The following is a 15,815-nucleotide window of genomic DNA, read 5'->3' as shown; positions in this document are numbered from 1 at the left end:
ATAGGAGCTATTCTCTTAAAAAACAACAAAAACAGGGGCGCCTGGGTGGCACAGCGGTTAAGCGTCTGCCTTTGGCTCAGGGCATGATCCCGGCGTTCTGGGATCGAGCCCTACATCAGGCTCCTCCGCTATGAGTGCTTCTTCCTCTCCCACTCCCCCTGCTTGTGTTCCCTCTCTCACTGGCTGTCTCCATCTCTGTCAAATAAATAAAAAAATAAAATCTTTAAAAAACAAAAACAAACAAAAATTAAAAAAAATTAAAAAACGTCATGTCCACACAAAAACATGCACATTGGGGTTTACAGCAGCTTTATTCCTAACTGCCAAAATTTGAGAGCAACCAAGACGTCCTTCGGTAGGTCAGTGGGTAAATAAACCCGTCCATCCAGACAATGGGGTATTATTAGTAATAAAATGAACTATCACGAGCACATTAAAACCTTTGGGGAAACTTAAATGCATGTCGCTAAGTGAAAGACGCCGTTCCTCCTAAAACGCTATGTACCCTTCCAACTATATGATAGTCTGGAAAAGGCAAAGTGATGGCTATAATCATCCCCAGAGGATAAGTTCCGCCCTAAGTGAGAAAGTACTGGAAAGGAGTCCTGGTGGATCAAAGAATGTCAGGAGCAGAGGAGCTTAGAAGTACAGAGACCCGAGGTGGCCGATGTGGTGCTTTCTGTAGGAGACAAGTGTAAACAGAAGGGAGAAATCCTTTGGAGGCTGGTTGGTGATGGGAGAAAGGAAGGGCACACTTTAAGACACTATAAAATAAGATAGAAGCCCCCAACTATTAGAAACCAGAAACCTTCCCGCCCTTGAGCGCCCCTCCTCCCCCACAAAATACCGTCCAGGAAAGAAACTGCCTCTCACCATATGGACGGCAGAGGGCGCCCTTGAGCCACAAATCTTATAAACCAATAACCCCCGTGTGTGATAGGCTGTAAGTTAGCGGACTTTGCGCGAGCGTGCACACACACCCCAGAAGCAAATGAACCAAAGGGGTGAACTATCCTCAAATAAGTATTTGGATATAGGAAACACATCTTGAATTAGAAATTCAAAAAGTACTAAAATGAATTTTTTTAAATGGGGGAGGGGCATGGAACAAGCAGGAAATGGAGAAAAAAATGTAAAGTGTCCAAAGTGAACACTAAATTAAAATGTGGCCAAGGCACAGTAGATCTAAGTGCAGGCTCAAGAAGGGGCATTTAAGAAAGGCACGAGGACATCCAGGAAGATGAAAACAAGATAAAAGTATAAGGAGTTATAGAGGCTGTGATCGAAATAAAGGAACTTACATCACACACGTAATGCGTGTCCCTGAAAAGAAGTAACAAGAAAAATTATATTTGCGATACAATCAAAGAAAACTATGCAAAAGTAAAAGAAGGTCGGAATCGACATATTAAAAGGATCCACTAGTGGTGCCTGGGCCTCAAATGAACATTGGTTCTAGGATCTATATTCATCCTGAACAATGACGGTTAAACCTAAAATTTAACAGGAAAATCTTTAACTTAGGGTTAGTTCCCGACCATCACAGCTAGCACCACACACAACCACGAACACCTGAAAACTTTCCTTTAAGATCTGGAAGAAGACAAGAATGCCCACGCTCACCACTTTTATAATCAACGTAGTACTGGAAGTCCTAGCCAGAGCAATTAGGTAAGAAAAAAGAAGTAAAAGGCATCCAAATTGGAAAGGAAGAAGTAAAATTATCTCTGTTCACAGACAACATGATCTTATATGTAGAAAACCCTGAAGGTCACACAGACACAGAAAATGGTTAGAACTAATTAATAAATTCAACAAAGTAGCAGGATACAGAATCATCACACAAAATTCAGTTGCATTTCTCTACGGTAACAGTGAACAATCTGAAAAAAAATTAGGAAAACAAACCCATCTACAATAGCATCAAAGAGAATACAATACTTAGGAATAAACTTAACCAAGGAGGTGAAAGATCTGAACACTAGAAACTATAAAATGTTGCTGGAAGAAATACAAGACAACACCAATAAATGGAATGATGTCCTATGTTCATGGATTGAAGATTCAATGTTGTTAAAGGTGTCCATATGACCCCCAAATGATCTACAGATTCGATTCAATCCCTACCCAAATTCCAAATACACACACACACACACACATACATATATATATATATATATATATATATATATATATATACATATATATATTTTATCTCAGGGGACCGTGAATAGTCAAACATTCTTGGAAAAAAGATAGTTGGAGGTCTCATACTTCCTGATTTCAAAAGCTACAGTTACCAAAACTGTGTGATACTGACATAAAGACAGACCTAGACCAATGGAATAGAATAAATTGAAATTTTCTACAGGGTACTTTTTCCAGCTTCCAGTTCTGAGGCAGTTCAACATCCATAACTACATTTGTGTTCTTCAAATTGCTAATAGCTTCAGAGCCTGAAACAATGTCCTGCAGAAGATTCTGGCCCGTCACTGCAGAACTGAGAACATCTATATGTTCCTGCACAGGACACAGTAAGTGCCCCGTGAGGAAGTGCGTTCGGTAGAATGAGCCTACCACAAGGTGCTCTTTCAGTCCGAGGAAATGGAATGTGTTCCAGAAGTCAAGATGGAGGGCTGCTCACAGAAGTCCATTCTCCCTCCATCGTTGTAGCACAAAGGGAGCTGGTTGCATGGCTGGCTGGCTACACTGTACTTACCAGCTTCTTCTTAGCGACACTCTCTAAGTAGCTGCTTACCCAGGACCCGGGTCTCCCGTCATGAGATGAATTTAGAAGAACAGCTGCCAAAGGAGTCGCCACTGGGCTGACAAGATAATACATCGTGGCCACTCTTGGCAGCCTTTTTTGTTGTTCCATTTAGAGAAATGAATAGGGTTGTAAGAACTATCTTTCAAGTCTATCTTTGGCGCCATTCATCTCTGAAATCCCCAAGGGATAGAGCATTTCTCTTTGTGTCCCGTTCTAATGGGAGACTAGTGACCTCCAGCGTAATGGCTGATAGTCCAAGGGTGAGGGAACCAATGTGAATGGGAAACCTTTCTGAAAATATTTATTCAAACTGTATCACTCCCAGGACCTGGGGAAAGAATCGCAAGGCGTGTTTGGTATCATTGCGCTGACGCAGAAGCAAAGCGAACTTAAGCGAGGGCTCTGTCTCATGTTTCTGGAATCTTCCACTCGAATTACTGGATCCCAGGGGTGGTCTGAGTCCTTGAAAATTACTCTTGACTCAGAGCCAGTATTCGGGAGACCCTGGAAAGTGTATGTATGTCCCTTTCTCCTGGACACTGAGCTCTGTGCCCCGTTGGGGAAGTCTACCAAGAAGTCTGAGAGTGTATACCTGTGGCTTTACAATAGTGTATGGCTGCACAGTTGTCCAGCCTCCCAATCGTTCAAGGCGCCTCGAGACGGCGAACTGATTCACGCCTGGAAATTTGGTAGGAGTTTGGCTCTTTGGCTCTTGGCGCAATGAATAGCAAGCTTCCAGCTGATTTTTTCTAAAAAACCGTGTGATCCATTTGTCACCACTAGATGTCGCTTTGGTCAACCGTTCCCTAGGATCCGATCTGTAAGTTATCCCTGGTGCCGGGGATAATAATGACGGTCACTGTGCACTTTAAGGATTAATTGCACGACCCGAGTTCAGTCACAGCGAGACAAGTAAGCCCATTTCAAAGACAGTCCTTTCTACCAGCATTCAAAGACTAGAGAGATAAGTCAAAAATATTCTTTTTAGGGGGGCGCCTGGGTGACACAGCGGTTAAGCGTCTGCCTTCGGCTCAGGGCGTGATCCCGGTGTTTATGGGATCGAGCCCCACATCAGGCTCCTCCTCTGGGAGCCTGCTTTTTCCTCTCCCACTCCCCCTGCTTGTGTTCCCTCTCTCGCTGGCTGTCTCTATCTCTGTTGAATAAATAAAATCTTTAAAAAATATATTCTTTTTAGGTTTCCTCTTTCTCATGAAAGATTACAGTGAACCTTCTGGGTCCTCGAAGACAGTGCTTCCAAACATTTAGGGGGCGCTGTGACCTACAGTAAGAATAGATTTGAAAATATGATTTGGCACATATATATGTATATTTTTATTGAATTATATTGACACACGGCGCTGTATTCGTTTCAGGTGTGCAATGGAACGATTTGACATTGTGTTCATTGCGAAAGGATCACCGCAGTCCGGTCACCATCTGTTACCATAAAAAGTTAACAAAACATTTTTTTTTCTTGTGATGAGAACTTTCTAGATATACTCTTCCAGCAACCTTCATACATGCACTACGGCAATTGGCTACAGTCACCGTGCTGCTCACCACGTCCCCGGGACCTATCCATGTACGTATGTGTATATAGGCATCCATAGCTATTTATAAAATCAGCTTAAAGTATCCGAATTAATACCTTGGACACACATGGTATACTCTGTGATTCCCCTACAGTTCTGCAGCATGTATATTATTTTTAATTTTTAAATTTTTATTTATTTTAAATATTTTATTTATTTGAGAGAGAGAGCTAGCAAGAGACAACACGAGTTGGGGCGTCCCAGGATAGAATTCAATTTTATAAATCTTTTTATTTATAGTACCTTTTTTTACATTATAAATTTTTTAAAATCATGGAGATATATATATATATATACACACACACAATAAAATTCACTATTTTAACTATTTTTAAGCGTACAATTCAGTGGCATTACTTATATTCAGTGTAGTGCACTGTGAAATAGACTACCGTCTATTTCCAAAGCTTTTTATCGCCCCAAACTGAAACTTTATATCCATTACCCAGTGACTCCTCATTTCCCTCCTCTTGCCAGCCCCTGGTAACCTCTCACCTACTTTCTGTCTCTATGACCCTTGCCTATTCTAGATATGTCATATAAATGGGACCACGCAATATTTGTTCCTTTGTATCTGGCTTATTTCTTTTTTTTTTTTTTTTTTTAAAGATTTTATTTATTTATTCGACATAGATAGAGACAGCCAGCGAGAGAGGGAACACAAGCAGGGGGAGTGGGAGAGGAAGAAGCAGGCTCATAGCAGAGGAGCGATGTGGGGCTCGATCCCACAACGCGGGGATCACGCCCTGAGTCGAAGGCAGATGCTTAACCGCTGTGCCACCCAGGCGCCCCGTATCTGGCTTATTTCACTCAGTATAATGTTTTCAGGATTCATCCATGTTGTGGAATGTATCAAGCTCATTACTTTCTTTGGCAGAAAAATATTCCGCCATTGGGATTCACCACATTCTGTTCATCCACTCATCTGTTGATGGACGCTGGCTTGCTTCCCCCTCTTGGCCACTGTGACTAATGCTGAAAAGAACATCGGCATAGAAATATTTGTCCAGGTCCCTGCTTTCAATTCGTTTGGGTATATCCGTCCCCAGGAGTGGAATTTCTGGGTCACGTGATAAATCCTGCTTCGCCCTTTGATCTTATTACCTTTTAATGTGATAAGAGTCATGACCGTGGAACCCACTTGATTAGTTAATCCACTTGATTCGTAGTTTCTTTTATTTATTTATTTGCTTATTTTAAATAGATTTTATTGATTTATTTGGAGAGAGACAGCACAAGCAGGGGGAGGTGCAGAACAAGAGGGAGAAGCAGGCTTCCCGCTGAGCAAGGAGCCCCATGCGGCAATCCCAGGACCCTGAGATCATGACCTGAGCCGAAGGCAGGTGCTTAACTGACTGTGCCACCCAGGCGTCCCAAAATAATGCATTTTTAATAGATTTCATTTTTTAAAAAGATTTTATTTATTTATGTGACATAGAGACAGCCAGCGAGAGAGGGAACACAGCAGGGGAGTGGGAGAGGAAGAAGCAGGCTCCCAGTGGAGGAGCCTGATGTGGGACTCGATCCCAGAACGCCGGGATCACGCCCTGAGCCGAAGGCAGACGCTTAACAACTGCGCTACCCAGGCGCCCCTAGATTTCATTTTTTAAGAGCAGTTCTAGGTTATAGCGAAATTGAGCAGAAGACACAGAGTTCCCATATCCCCCACCCCCATACAGGTACAGCCCCCCCACCAAATCAACACCCGCCCCCACCAGAAAGGGACATTCGTTACAATGGAAGGACCTACACTGACCCTTCATTATTACCCAAAGTCCACAGACTTTTTTTTAAAAGGGCCTAATTTTACCCAATTAACAAGTATAAATGCTGAGGCTAGAATATAGGGTTCCATATCAAAACCTCATCACCCACAATCCATGGCCAAAACCCCAAGTTATTTACAGCTGGATCACCTTCAACTCATATCTTGGGGGAGCGGGGGAAGCCTTTCAAGGAGGGTCCCATCTCCTCCTTTCACAAAAGAAACTGGAGATTATTTCCCATGAGAACGATTAGATCTTTTCACGCCCCTCCCAGAAAATCTCACCATCAGTCACAGTATTTCCACATCTTGTCCTTGTTATAATGCTGGGTCAGCGAACACCATTTTTTCCCAAACGCGTCCCCATCTTCAGTACATTCCCGGTAGATCATGTGTCTGTACCAGAAGGGAAACACGCATTTTGCAAAGTCTAGAGAGAAGAGAAGCAATCAGAACAGGACGGCTCTCTATGTGGTATCCCCTTTGTCATCTCTCTCATGCGCGTGCGCGCGCACCCTCCCCCCAATCCCATTCAGCATCATCCGCTCGGCAATATTGGTGGGGGATTGAGGTTTTGTTACAAGCTTTCTTTTCAAGGTAACACAGTTGAGGCTCTCTTAATACGTCTTTGGGGCAATGTGATTTTCACACCGTCGGAGATCTGCGCAAAGCTCGTTTTCACAATTAGACTGCGGAGTCCCTTTTCAGCGCCCTCTCGCGGATCTCATTGAACGAAGACCACCAACCACCCTGAGGTCTTCGGAGGCGGGACACTCACCGTCTTCAGAGCAGTATTTCCAATATCCTTGGTAAGTCTCATTTAGGGAACACCACTTGTGCTTCATCGTGAACTTGACGCAGTCATAGAATATTTCATTTTTGTAGTGGAATGGAAAGAAACATTCGCCATCTGAAGAAAACAAAAATTCTTGGTCTTTCTCTGGGAGTGTTAGTGGAGCTGTTACAAACTTACTTTTGCCCTCCCCTGGTTGCACTGGAATGAGAGCCACTGACTGGGGTTCTGGGGAACATTATTGGGTCGCATAACAGCAGAGCTGTTTGACCCCTACTAATATGGGTTTCTTGTTTTCAACCCTTACTCCGTGTCCCACTTTTCTCTATGGTATAAACACTCTTGATATATTTTGCTTAGCCTTTGGCCTCAGTTCCAGAAAGCTCTCCTAAGCTTAGAAACGTAAATGTGAGACTTATTAAACAATTTCCCCTCCATTTCTTTCCTTCACCTTCTTACACACACACACACACTGTATCTTGCCTGGTTTGCATCTATCCACAGTTTTCTCCATGCATATACGGACATCACGTATACATATCCATACACCAATACCACACTCATAGGGCCATACATATATATGGGCACGCATGCACAGCTTTTGCTCCCTCCTTAAATGAATCATACTTTATATCCATAACTTCTTTCTAATTTAGCATATCACAAAAATCCTTTCCAACGTATCGTTTTTCCCCCTCCTGTTCTCCATTTAAGACAGAGTTCAGAACTTTCTCTAGAGGGGCGCCTGGGTGGCACAGCGGTTGTCTGCCTTCGGCTCAGGGCGTGATCCCGGCGTTATGGGATCGAGCCCCACATCAGGCTCTTCTGCTGGGAGCCTGCTTCTTCCTCTCCCACTCCCCCTGTTTGTATTCCCTCTCTTGCTGACTGTCTCAATCTCTGTCAAATAAATAAATAAAATCTTAAAAAAAAAAGAACTTTCTCTAGAACTGAACTCACCATCTTTCTCTCTTGCTTCTATTCTTCCTCCATGAAGGCCATCTCTGTCCACCCACTTACGCCAAGAAAGTTATCCAATGTATCCTTTTAACCTTAGTAGCTCTGACTCCTTCCTAATGCCAATTCATAGTCTCTGATGTGGATTTTGCCACATTTACTCAACGTTTCCCTTATTCAGATTGTTTTCCCTCCATATAAAGCCAGAGCAAACTTTCCATATATGTACATCCTTATGTACCAAAGTATTTATTTCTACAGAATGGAATCCCAAAATGAAGATTATTAGGTTAAAGCAAATATGAATTGTTGATATTGCTGGGTATTGCTTTCTCAAAAGACAAGAGCAATTCATCTTTCCTACCAATGTGCCCTTTCACCTGGATTTTCTTCACCATGAAGCATGTATACAATTTTAAGGTGCATACCTTTAAAACAGATGATTCCTGTCTTACTTTAAAATAGATGTTTCAGGGTAGAATGAGCAGGGTCTGAAGCTAGCAAGCATCAGAAAAGATTACTTATTATTGCTATTTGATGCATTCTTGGCTGATACCATCCTATTTGTATTACTATAATTGTAGTTTGTTTACATATCTGACAATACAAGGTGTTTCTCTAGCACTTTTTGGGGGGTAATATTCCTAATTACTACTGGACATTTTTCCTATGTGAATTTTAAAATCAGGTGTTTTCTGTTATATCGGCAGAAATTAAAGAGTAGTGCCAGTAAGTTTCAGGGTGACTCTATGTCTTGTTTTTCTTTATCTGTTTACAAATTGCTTTTATCAAATTTTACAAAAAGAGAAAAAAAGAAATTTTATCAGGAAAAGCCCCACTGATCTCCCCTTTTTTCCAAAATTGAAAGAAAATAATACTTTAATCGCAAAAGTTTTCTGATCAACTTACCTTTGACTTCTGGAAAGTGAATTATAGTTTCTGAAAAAGAAAATTTGAAGCTGATGTTTATTTCACTTTTTTTATGTCTTCTTCTTCTTTTTTTTTTTTAGATTTTACTTATTTATTTATTTGACAGAGAGACAGCCAGCGAGAGAGGGAACACAAGCAGGGGGAGTGGGAGAGGAAGAAGCAGGCTCCTAGCGGAAGAGGGAGCCCAATGTGGGGCTCGATCCCAGGACATGGAATAACATTCAGGTTAAGACTGTTCATTTCCAAATTTAAAAATCAATTCTAATAAAAGAGTTTTTATCAACTCACCTGCAGCTGGTGGATCTTCATCTGAAAGACACAATTGTATTTTATTTTAATTTTATTTTATCTTATCTTATCTTATTTTATTTTTTTAAGTACTCTCTACACCCAACGTGGGACTTGAACGTAACCCAGAGATCAAGAGTCACATGTCCCACTGACTGAGCCAGCCAGGTGCCCCGAAAGACACAATTTTTAGCAAATATTTATTTCACTCGATTTAGCCTTTAGACTAGAATAAAATACAAATATTTTACTACATTATAATCCAGTAAGGATCATGTTTTGAAGGAGATGCATCAAAATTTCAGTGGTGCTTATTCTCAGTAGTGTCATTGTGGGTGATTTGTAATTTTTTCTTTTGCTCTAACTGTATTTTCTGGGGAGCCGTGTAGTACATGGCAATTCTTTTATTTCGATGATAGAGGACTTCTCTCCTGTTTACAGTAATCAATATTATTTTCTACCCGATGAGATGGAAGACTCATTCAAGTTTGCAATCAATTTTCACAAACAATAGAGTACTTACATCCACTAAAAAATGGGAGACTCTGGTATCTCGCCAGTATTGAAATGACAAGAAATCTCCCAGCAAGGGCTAAGGCATTTCATTATAAACGGACTGTCCATTGTTCGCAGACCTTCAACTGCTCTTCTCTGAGACTGGAAGAGAGACAGGATCTCAATGGGTGTGTTTTTGCCTGTACGTGTTGAGCTGGCAACTTAGACCAAACATGAAACTTTTTTTTTTCCTGGAGCAGGAAATACAACATCAAGAAGGCATTTAGCAATGACTTACTGGTTCACACTTACAAGTGTGAAGGATTCCAGTGGGAGGACACATTCAGAATATAAATGGACGGTGCAGAGATGTGGCTAAAGAAATACGCTTCCTCAGAATCTTTAGCTCAGTTGTCCCCAGCTAGCTGTGTGACTTTGGGTCCATGACTCAACCTCTCTGTGCCTCAGATTCTCTTCTACAAAATGAGGGAGATAACTGTACCTGCCACATGGGACTGTTATGAAGAAGCGATGTAGGACGTATATCAAGTACTTAGCACATTATTCTGGTTAACACTAGAAATTCTGTCTGCCATCCACACCAGCGGGGCATGGACAGTTCTTCTGCGTATGTGGGAATGTTTCCATAATAAAATGGGTTAAGGGTTTTTAAAAGAAAACCTGACCTAATCATAGCAGCAAAGAATGACGGAGCGTGCGTGCTGGGGATATGAAACAGTGCAGCTGCTATGGAAAACAGCACAGAGGTTGCTCAAAAAATTAAAAATAGAACTACCATGTGATCCAGCAATCTCACTTCTGGGTACTTATCCCAAAGCCTTGAAATCAGGATCTTGAAGACATCTCTCATACTCCCATGCTCGCTGAAGTATGAATCCCGAGAGGCAAGACGTGGGCACGACCTGAATGTCCATCCCCGGAGGAATGGGTAAGGAGAACGGAGTACGTGCGTGCCATGGAAATTTACTAGAGAGAAATGCATTCATTAAATAAATAAAATTAAATTGTATCAAAGAGAAGGAACTCCTGCTGTAGGCAACAATACGGATGGACATGGAGGACATCAGGCTAAGGGAAATAAGCCAGAGGCAGAAGGACAAAAACAGAACGATGCCATTTCCTTTGAGGTATCCAAGGTGCAGAGACTCACTCCGTGAACATCATCTGTAAATCCAAACACATATGCTGCTTCTCTCACCCCCGCTGGTGGTACTGTAATAATGAATGACAGTCTCACCCACGCCGGCTGGCATCCTCCCACATCCCTGTGCCAGGTGTGGGAACTCGGAGCAGCTGACGCTCAGAGCCTGGCCTGAGGTCACAGAAGAAGCTCGGGTTGGAGGCAGAGAGGCCAAGTGGGGGCTGGACTTCAGAGCCCCTGCTGGAGGAAGGTGGGACAGAGCTGGCTGGGAGGGTGGCGAGTTATCATTCCCCTCGCCTCCTGCCCCATAAAAGAATAAAGGCTCTTGCAAAGCAAGATTCATATTTTAGCTCCAAAATTTTGCATTCACGCTGCATGTCAGGGGCTGCTTGCCCGGATGGTCCTCCCTGCAAGGGACCCCACTGCCATGTCCTCGCTGAGTGCACCCCAACAGTTCCTACCCCAACAGCTCCTAACATGGAGAAATTACATTTTGCCACGGCCAATGTCTGGTCCTGGAACAAGATCACTCAACCGGGTCCTCTGCGAAGTCTTGCCAGGTCAATCCCATCTCCATTCTCACGCGAGACACGGAGGCGGTTGAGTTCGCACAGCTCTTCTGTCTCTTCCCCTTCTTCCCACCAGCCGGGGGACTCATGAGTGGGGACACTCTTGCCACTTAATCTCTACATCACATGCACCTGGTGGGATCCAAGCCTCCCATCTCTACGTTTCTTAAAATGCTAAAATGCAATGCTTTTCATGTTCAGTCTCCGGGATCAGAATGCCCCTTATTCTCGATGGCATGTCATTGCCTCCAGGCCAGTTGCTGTGGGGACGTGGTCATTCATGCCTGCACTGAGGCCACCACCGACACTTGTGGGATGCATGTCAGTGGCTCAAAGGAAACTCCCAGAGACGACAACCAGGGCTCTTGTGTGGGGAGATGGACAGCGAGAATAAACAACATTTCCAAAGACTCAGAAGTGGACTTAGTGTCACGTAAGTGGAAAGACCGTGCCTGGGACCGGTGGGTCTTCATTCATCAAGACTCTGGGCAGCGTGGAGATAGTGTCATGTGGGGAAACATGACCTCGGTAATTCAGGAGGGCCAGGCACTGAAAGTGGAGAAATTTTAGGACCATCTTAACCAGCCTCTTGCCCTTATGTTTTCTTTTTTACGTACGTACAAGAGTGACATTTCATGAAAGAATCGATGTCCGAGACAAAACTGTTATTTTTCCATAAGCATAAAACGAATATTCTGACAGATAAGAAAGCAGCGGTCAGGGGCGCCTGGGTGGCACGGCGGTTAAGCGTCTGCCTTCGGCTCAGGGCGGGATCCTGGCGTTATGGGGATCGAGCCCCACATCAGGCTCCTCTGATATGAGCCTGCTTCTTCCTCTCCCACTCCCCCTGCTTGTGTTCCCTCTCTTGCTGGCTGTCTCTATCTCTGTCAAATAAATAAATAAAATCTTTTAAAAAAAAAAGAGAAAGCAGCGGTCATAGCCACACTGAGAACCTCTTTTTTTTTTTTTTTAAAGATTTTATTATTTATTTATTCGACAGAGAGAGAGACAGCCAGCGAGAGAGAGGGAACACAAGCAGGGGGAGTGGGAGAGGAAGAAGCAGGCTCATAGCAGAAGAGCCTGATGTGGGGCTCGATCCCATAACGCCGGGATCACGCCCTGAGCCGAAGGCAGACGCTTAACCACTGTGCCACCCAGGCGCCCCGAGAACCTCTTTTTTTTAAGAAAGACATTTCTCTGCACTGCGTTTGATTTACTTTTCAATGCAAACATGTCCTGAAGATTACTTAAACGTAGGACATGCAAGACCATCATTTTTGCAAAAATTTCTCAAAATAACTGTTTTCACAGCTACGTGTGTTTTCCCAGCAGATATGTAAGAAATGCCTCTGTAATGAAATTCCCTTCTTGTATTGTCATTTACAGCTGTTGAAGGCCATGTGATTTTGGTAAAGGAATAATACAGACTTGCTAAAACTCAGTTCCATCTTCAAAGACTCGAATGCACCATTTAAAATATGGTAGGGGGAGAAGGGAAGTACACGGTTAGCAAGCAATACGACTCTGTCAACAGGGTTTTCCAACTTGCGTTCCTATTTTTTCATTTTTGTTAGTCGGATCTTCTTATTTTTGTGTGTTTTTAAAGCCCACCAGTGGCTCGTGTCTATGAAATGGAAATACTTGAAAGAGAGGGTATCTTTTTCTCTCTTGGGGTACGTGAAAGTAGGAGGCTCTTACCCTCCACTGCATCTCATATGGCAGAAGATGTGCAAGACTCGGTTTTTAAATGTCCACCCCCAACACTGTCTGTTGTGACTTACCTTCATAGTCAGGACCGATCACACTGTGAAGCTGGCAGACCCAGAGCAACAGCAACCCCACATGCAGGACCATGCTCCTCCACTCAGGGACTGCTGGTCGACCAACTGATCCGCAGGGATTTTATCGCCAACTCCGCTGTCTCCTCCCTGCCCCCGCCTCCCTCCTCCTTCACTTCCCTCCTCCCTCCTCCTTTTTCTCCCCAGACTCCTCCTTCTCTCCTCCCCTTCCTTCTTGTAATGCCCCTTCTCCTTCTCAGCTCCCCTTCTCCCCCCTCCCACGTTTCCTATCCCTCCTCCCTCCACTCCTCTCCTCCATATCCTCCCCTTCTCCCCCTCCTCCTTCCCTCTCACTCTTTGTTATTCTCCTTCATCTTCCTCCCTCTCCCTTCTCTGCCCCAATACTAGACCACCTGCCTCGTATAGGAAGGAATGCAGAAAAAGAAATACACAAGGATTAGGTGAGTCACAACAAGGCATTTCAAGTTGTTTTCATAATCATCAAAGATCCATGAGCTGTATAGATTCTCCATGTCCTGGACCTTACTGGTCTTAGAAAGCCAGGCCAGGGGCGCCTGGGTGGCTCAGTCGGTTAAGCATCTGCCTTCAGCTCAGGTCATGATCCCAGGGTCCTGGGATGGAGTCCTGCATTGGGCTCCTGCTCAGCAGGGAGTCTGCTTCTCCCTCTCTCTCTACCCCTCCCCTGGCTTGTCCTCTTTCTCACTCAGTCTCTCTCTCAAATAAATAAATAAATAAATAAATAAAATCTTAAAGAAAAAAAGACGGTTACACACTTGCAAGTCCTAATCCACTCATGCTTGCTTTCATCTCTGTTCCATGTCAATCACTCCTGCAAGGCACGTCACCCGTGTCCCACTCTGTAAATATTTCCTCAGTCACATTTTCTTTGTTATCAGCCATGTGAGATCCAAGAATCCCTCAGACAGTGGATGAAGGAGACAGTTTCTCATGAGCACATCTTGCTGGCTATTTTTAATTTCTGTGATTTCTGTGTGGGGGAGTATTGCTGAGTGGGCTAAGAATCCACACACATCCCATATTATCACTAAACCTTTGGACAGACGAATATAATTCAGGGAAAACTTTTTGACTCATGCATTTTCTGAAGTTTTTATGTTATTTAATTATTCATTTAAGTAATCTCTATACCCAATACAGGACTCGAACTCATGACCCTGAGATCAAAAGTTGCACACTCTTCCGACTGACACAGCCAGGCACCCCCTTACTCATGTATTTTCTAGAACGTTGCTCAAATGCTTGAGCAAATCTCAAAAATCTTCAACTATAAACATTTCTTGGCCATGTACAGCAATAATTTTAAAACTTGTCTAAATTCTTTTGCCTCCACAGACCTAAAAGAATGTTTTTCTCAAAGTGTCTTGTAAAATCTGATACTTTGAGGTTTGATTGGTGAGAACAAAATGTATTAGGGTATCTCATTTAAAAATTGATATTTTTTATTATATCTAGAAAGAAAGATGGTTTCACATCGTTAACAGAAAGAGTGCCCAAACTGTTATTATGCTTTTAATTTATGCTCATGCTATTGGAGGGGTTCTGAAACAGGGTATTTTGGAAGACGGATGGCCTATAGGGAAGAAAAGTGATTCTTTTTTTTTTTTAAAGATTTTATTTATTTATTCGACAGAGATAGAGACAGCCAGCGAGAGAGGGAACACAAGTAGGGGGAGTGGGAGAGGAAGAAGCAGGCTCCCAGCGGAGGAGCCTGATGCAGGGCTCGATCCCAGAACGCTGGGATCACGCCCTGAGCTGAAGGCAGACGCTTAACNGTCCTAATCCACTCATGCTTGCTTTCATCTCTGTTCCATGTCAATCACTCCTGCAAGGCACGTCACCCGTGTCCCACTCTGTAAATATTTCCTCAGTCACATTTTCTTTGTTATCAGCCATGTGAGATCCAAGAATCCCTCAGACAGTGGATGAAGGAGACAGTTTCTCATGAGCACATCTTGCTGGCTATTTTTAATTTCTGTGATTTCTGTGTGGGGGAGTATTGCTGAGTGGGCTAAGAATCCACACACATCCCATATTATCACTAAACCTTTGGACAGACGAATATAATTCAGGGAAAACTTTTTGACTCATGCATTTTCTGAAGTTTTTATGTTATTTAATTATTCATTTAAGTAATCTCTATACCCAATACAGGACTCGAACTCATGACCCTGAGATCAAAAGTTGCACACTCTTCCGACTGACACAGCCAGGCACCCCCTTACTCATGTATTTTCTAGAACGTTGCTCAAATGCTTGAGCAAATCTCAAAAATCTTCAACTATAAACATTTCTTGGCCATGTACAGCAATAATTTTAAAACTTGTCTAAATTCTTTTGCCTCCACAGACCTAAAAGAATGTTTTTCTCAAAGTGTCTTGTAAAATCTGATACTTTGAGGTTTGATTGGTGAGAACAAAATGTATTAGGGTATCTCATTTAAAAATTGATATTTTTTATTATATCTAGAAAGAAAGATGGTTTCACATCGTTAACAGAAAGAGTGCCCAAACTGTTATTATGCTTTTAATTTATGCTCATGCTATTGGAGGGGTTCTGAAACAGGGTATTTTGGAAGACGGATGGCCTATAGGGAAGAAAAGTGATTCTTTTTTTTTTTTTTTAAAGATTTTATTTATTTATTCGACAGAGATAGAGACAGCCAGCGAGAGAGGGAACA

General features: G+C 42.9%; 2 protein-coding genes across 2 annotated transcripts in view; one reads left to right on the top strand and one right to left on the bottom strand.

Moving 5' to 3' along the window:
• Positions 1–6,309: 6,309 nt before the first annotated feature.
• On the bottom strand, positions 6,310–13,172 carry BSPH1 (binder of sperm protein homolog 1). The gene is made up of 4 exons (XM_019798143.2): positions 13,100–13,172; positions 8,784–8,813; positions 6,906–7,037; positions 6,310–6,557 (listed from the first exon to the last, which is right to left on the bottom strand). The coding sequence occupies exons 1-4, from the start codon at positions 13,170–13,172 to the stop codon at positions 6,415–6,417; spliced, it is 378 nt and encodes a 125-aa protein (XP_019653702.1). The 3' UTR covers positions 6,310–6,414.
• The window catches only part of ELSPBP1 (epididymal sperm binding protein 1), a 34,054-nt gene continuing 25,132 nt past the window's right edge, over positions 6,894–15,815 (top strand). The window contains exon 1 of the mRNA XM_011223271.3: positions 6,894–6,936. The gene's annotated coding sequence lies outside the window, so the exon portion shown is untranslated. The remainder of the gene's footprint in view (positions 6,937–15,815) is intronic.

This window comes from Ailuropoda melanoleuca, chromosome 12 (assembly GCF_002007445.2).
Source record: "Ailuropoda melanoleuca isolate Jingjing chromosome 12, ASM200744v2, whole genome shotgun sequence".
NCBI classification, from domain to species: Eukaryota; Metazoa; Chordata; class Mammalia; order Carnivora; family Ursidae; genus Ailuropoda; species Ailuropoda melanoleuca.
Note: the sequence above shows the minus strand (reverse complement) of the source record. Positions and strands in the feature narration are given on the sequence as shown.

Coding starts and splice junctions, on each gene's coding strand:
- BSPH1 (XM_019798143.2), bottom strand. CDS start 13,172: ATGGTCCTGCATGTGGGGTTGCTGTTGCTCTGGGTCTGCCAGCTTCAC. Junction 8,814..13,099: donor GATCGGTCCTGACTATGAAG/GTAAGTCACAAC, acceptor TTTCTTTTTCAG/AAACTATAATTCACTTTCCA. Junction 6,558..6,905: donor GAAATACTGCTCTGAAGACG/GTGAGTGTCCCG, acceptor TCTTCTCTCTAG/ACTTTGCAAAATGCGTGTTT.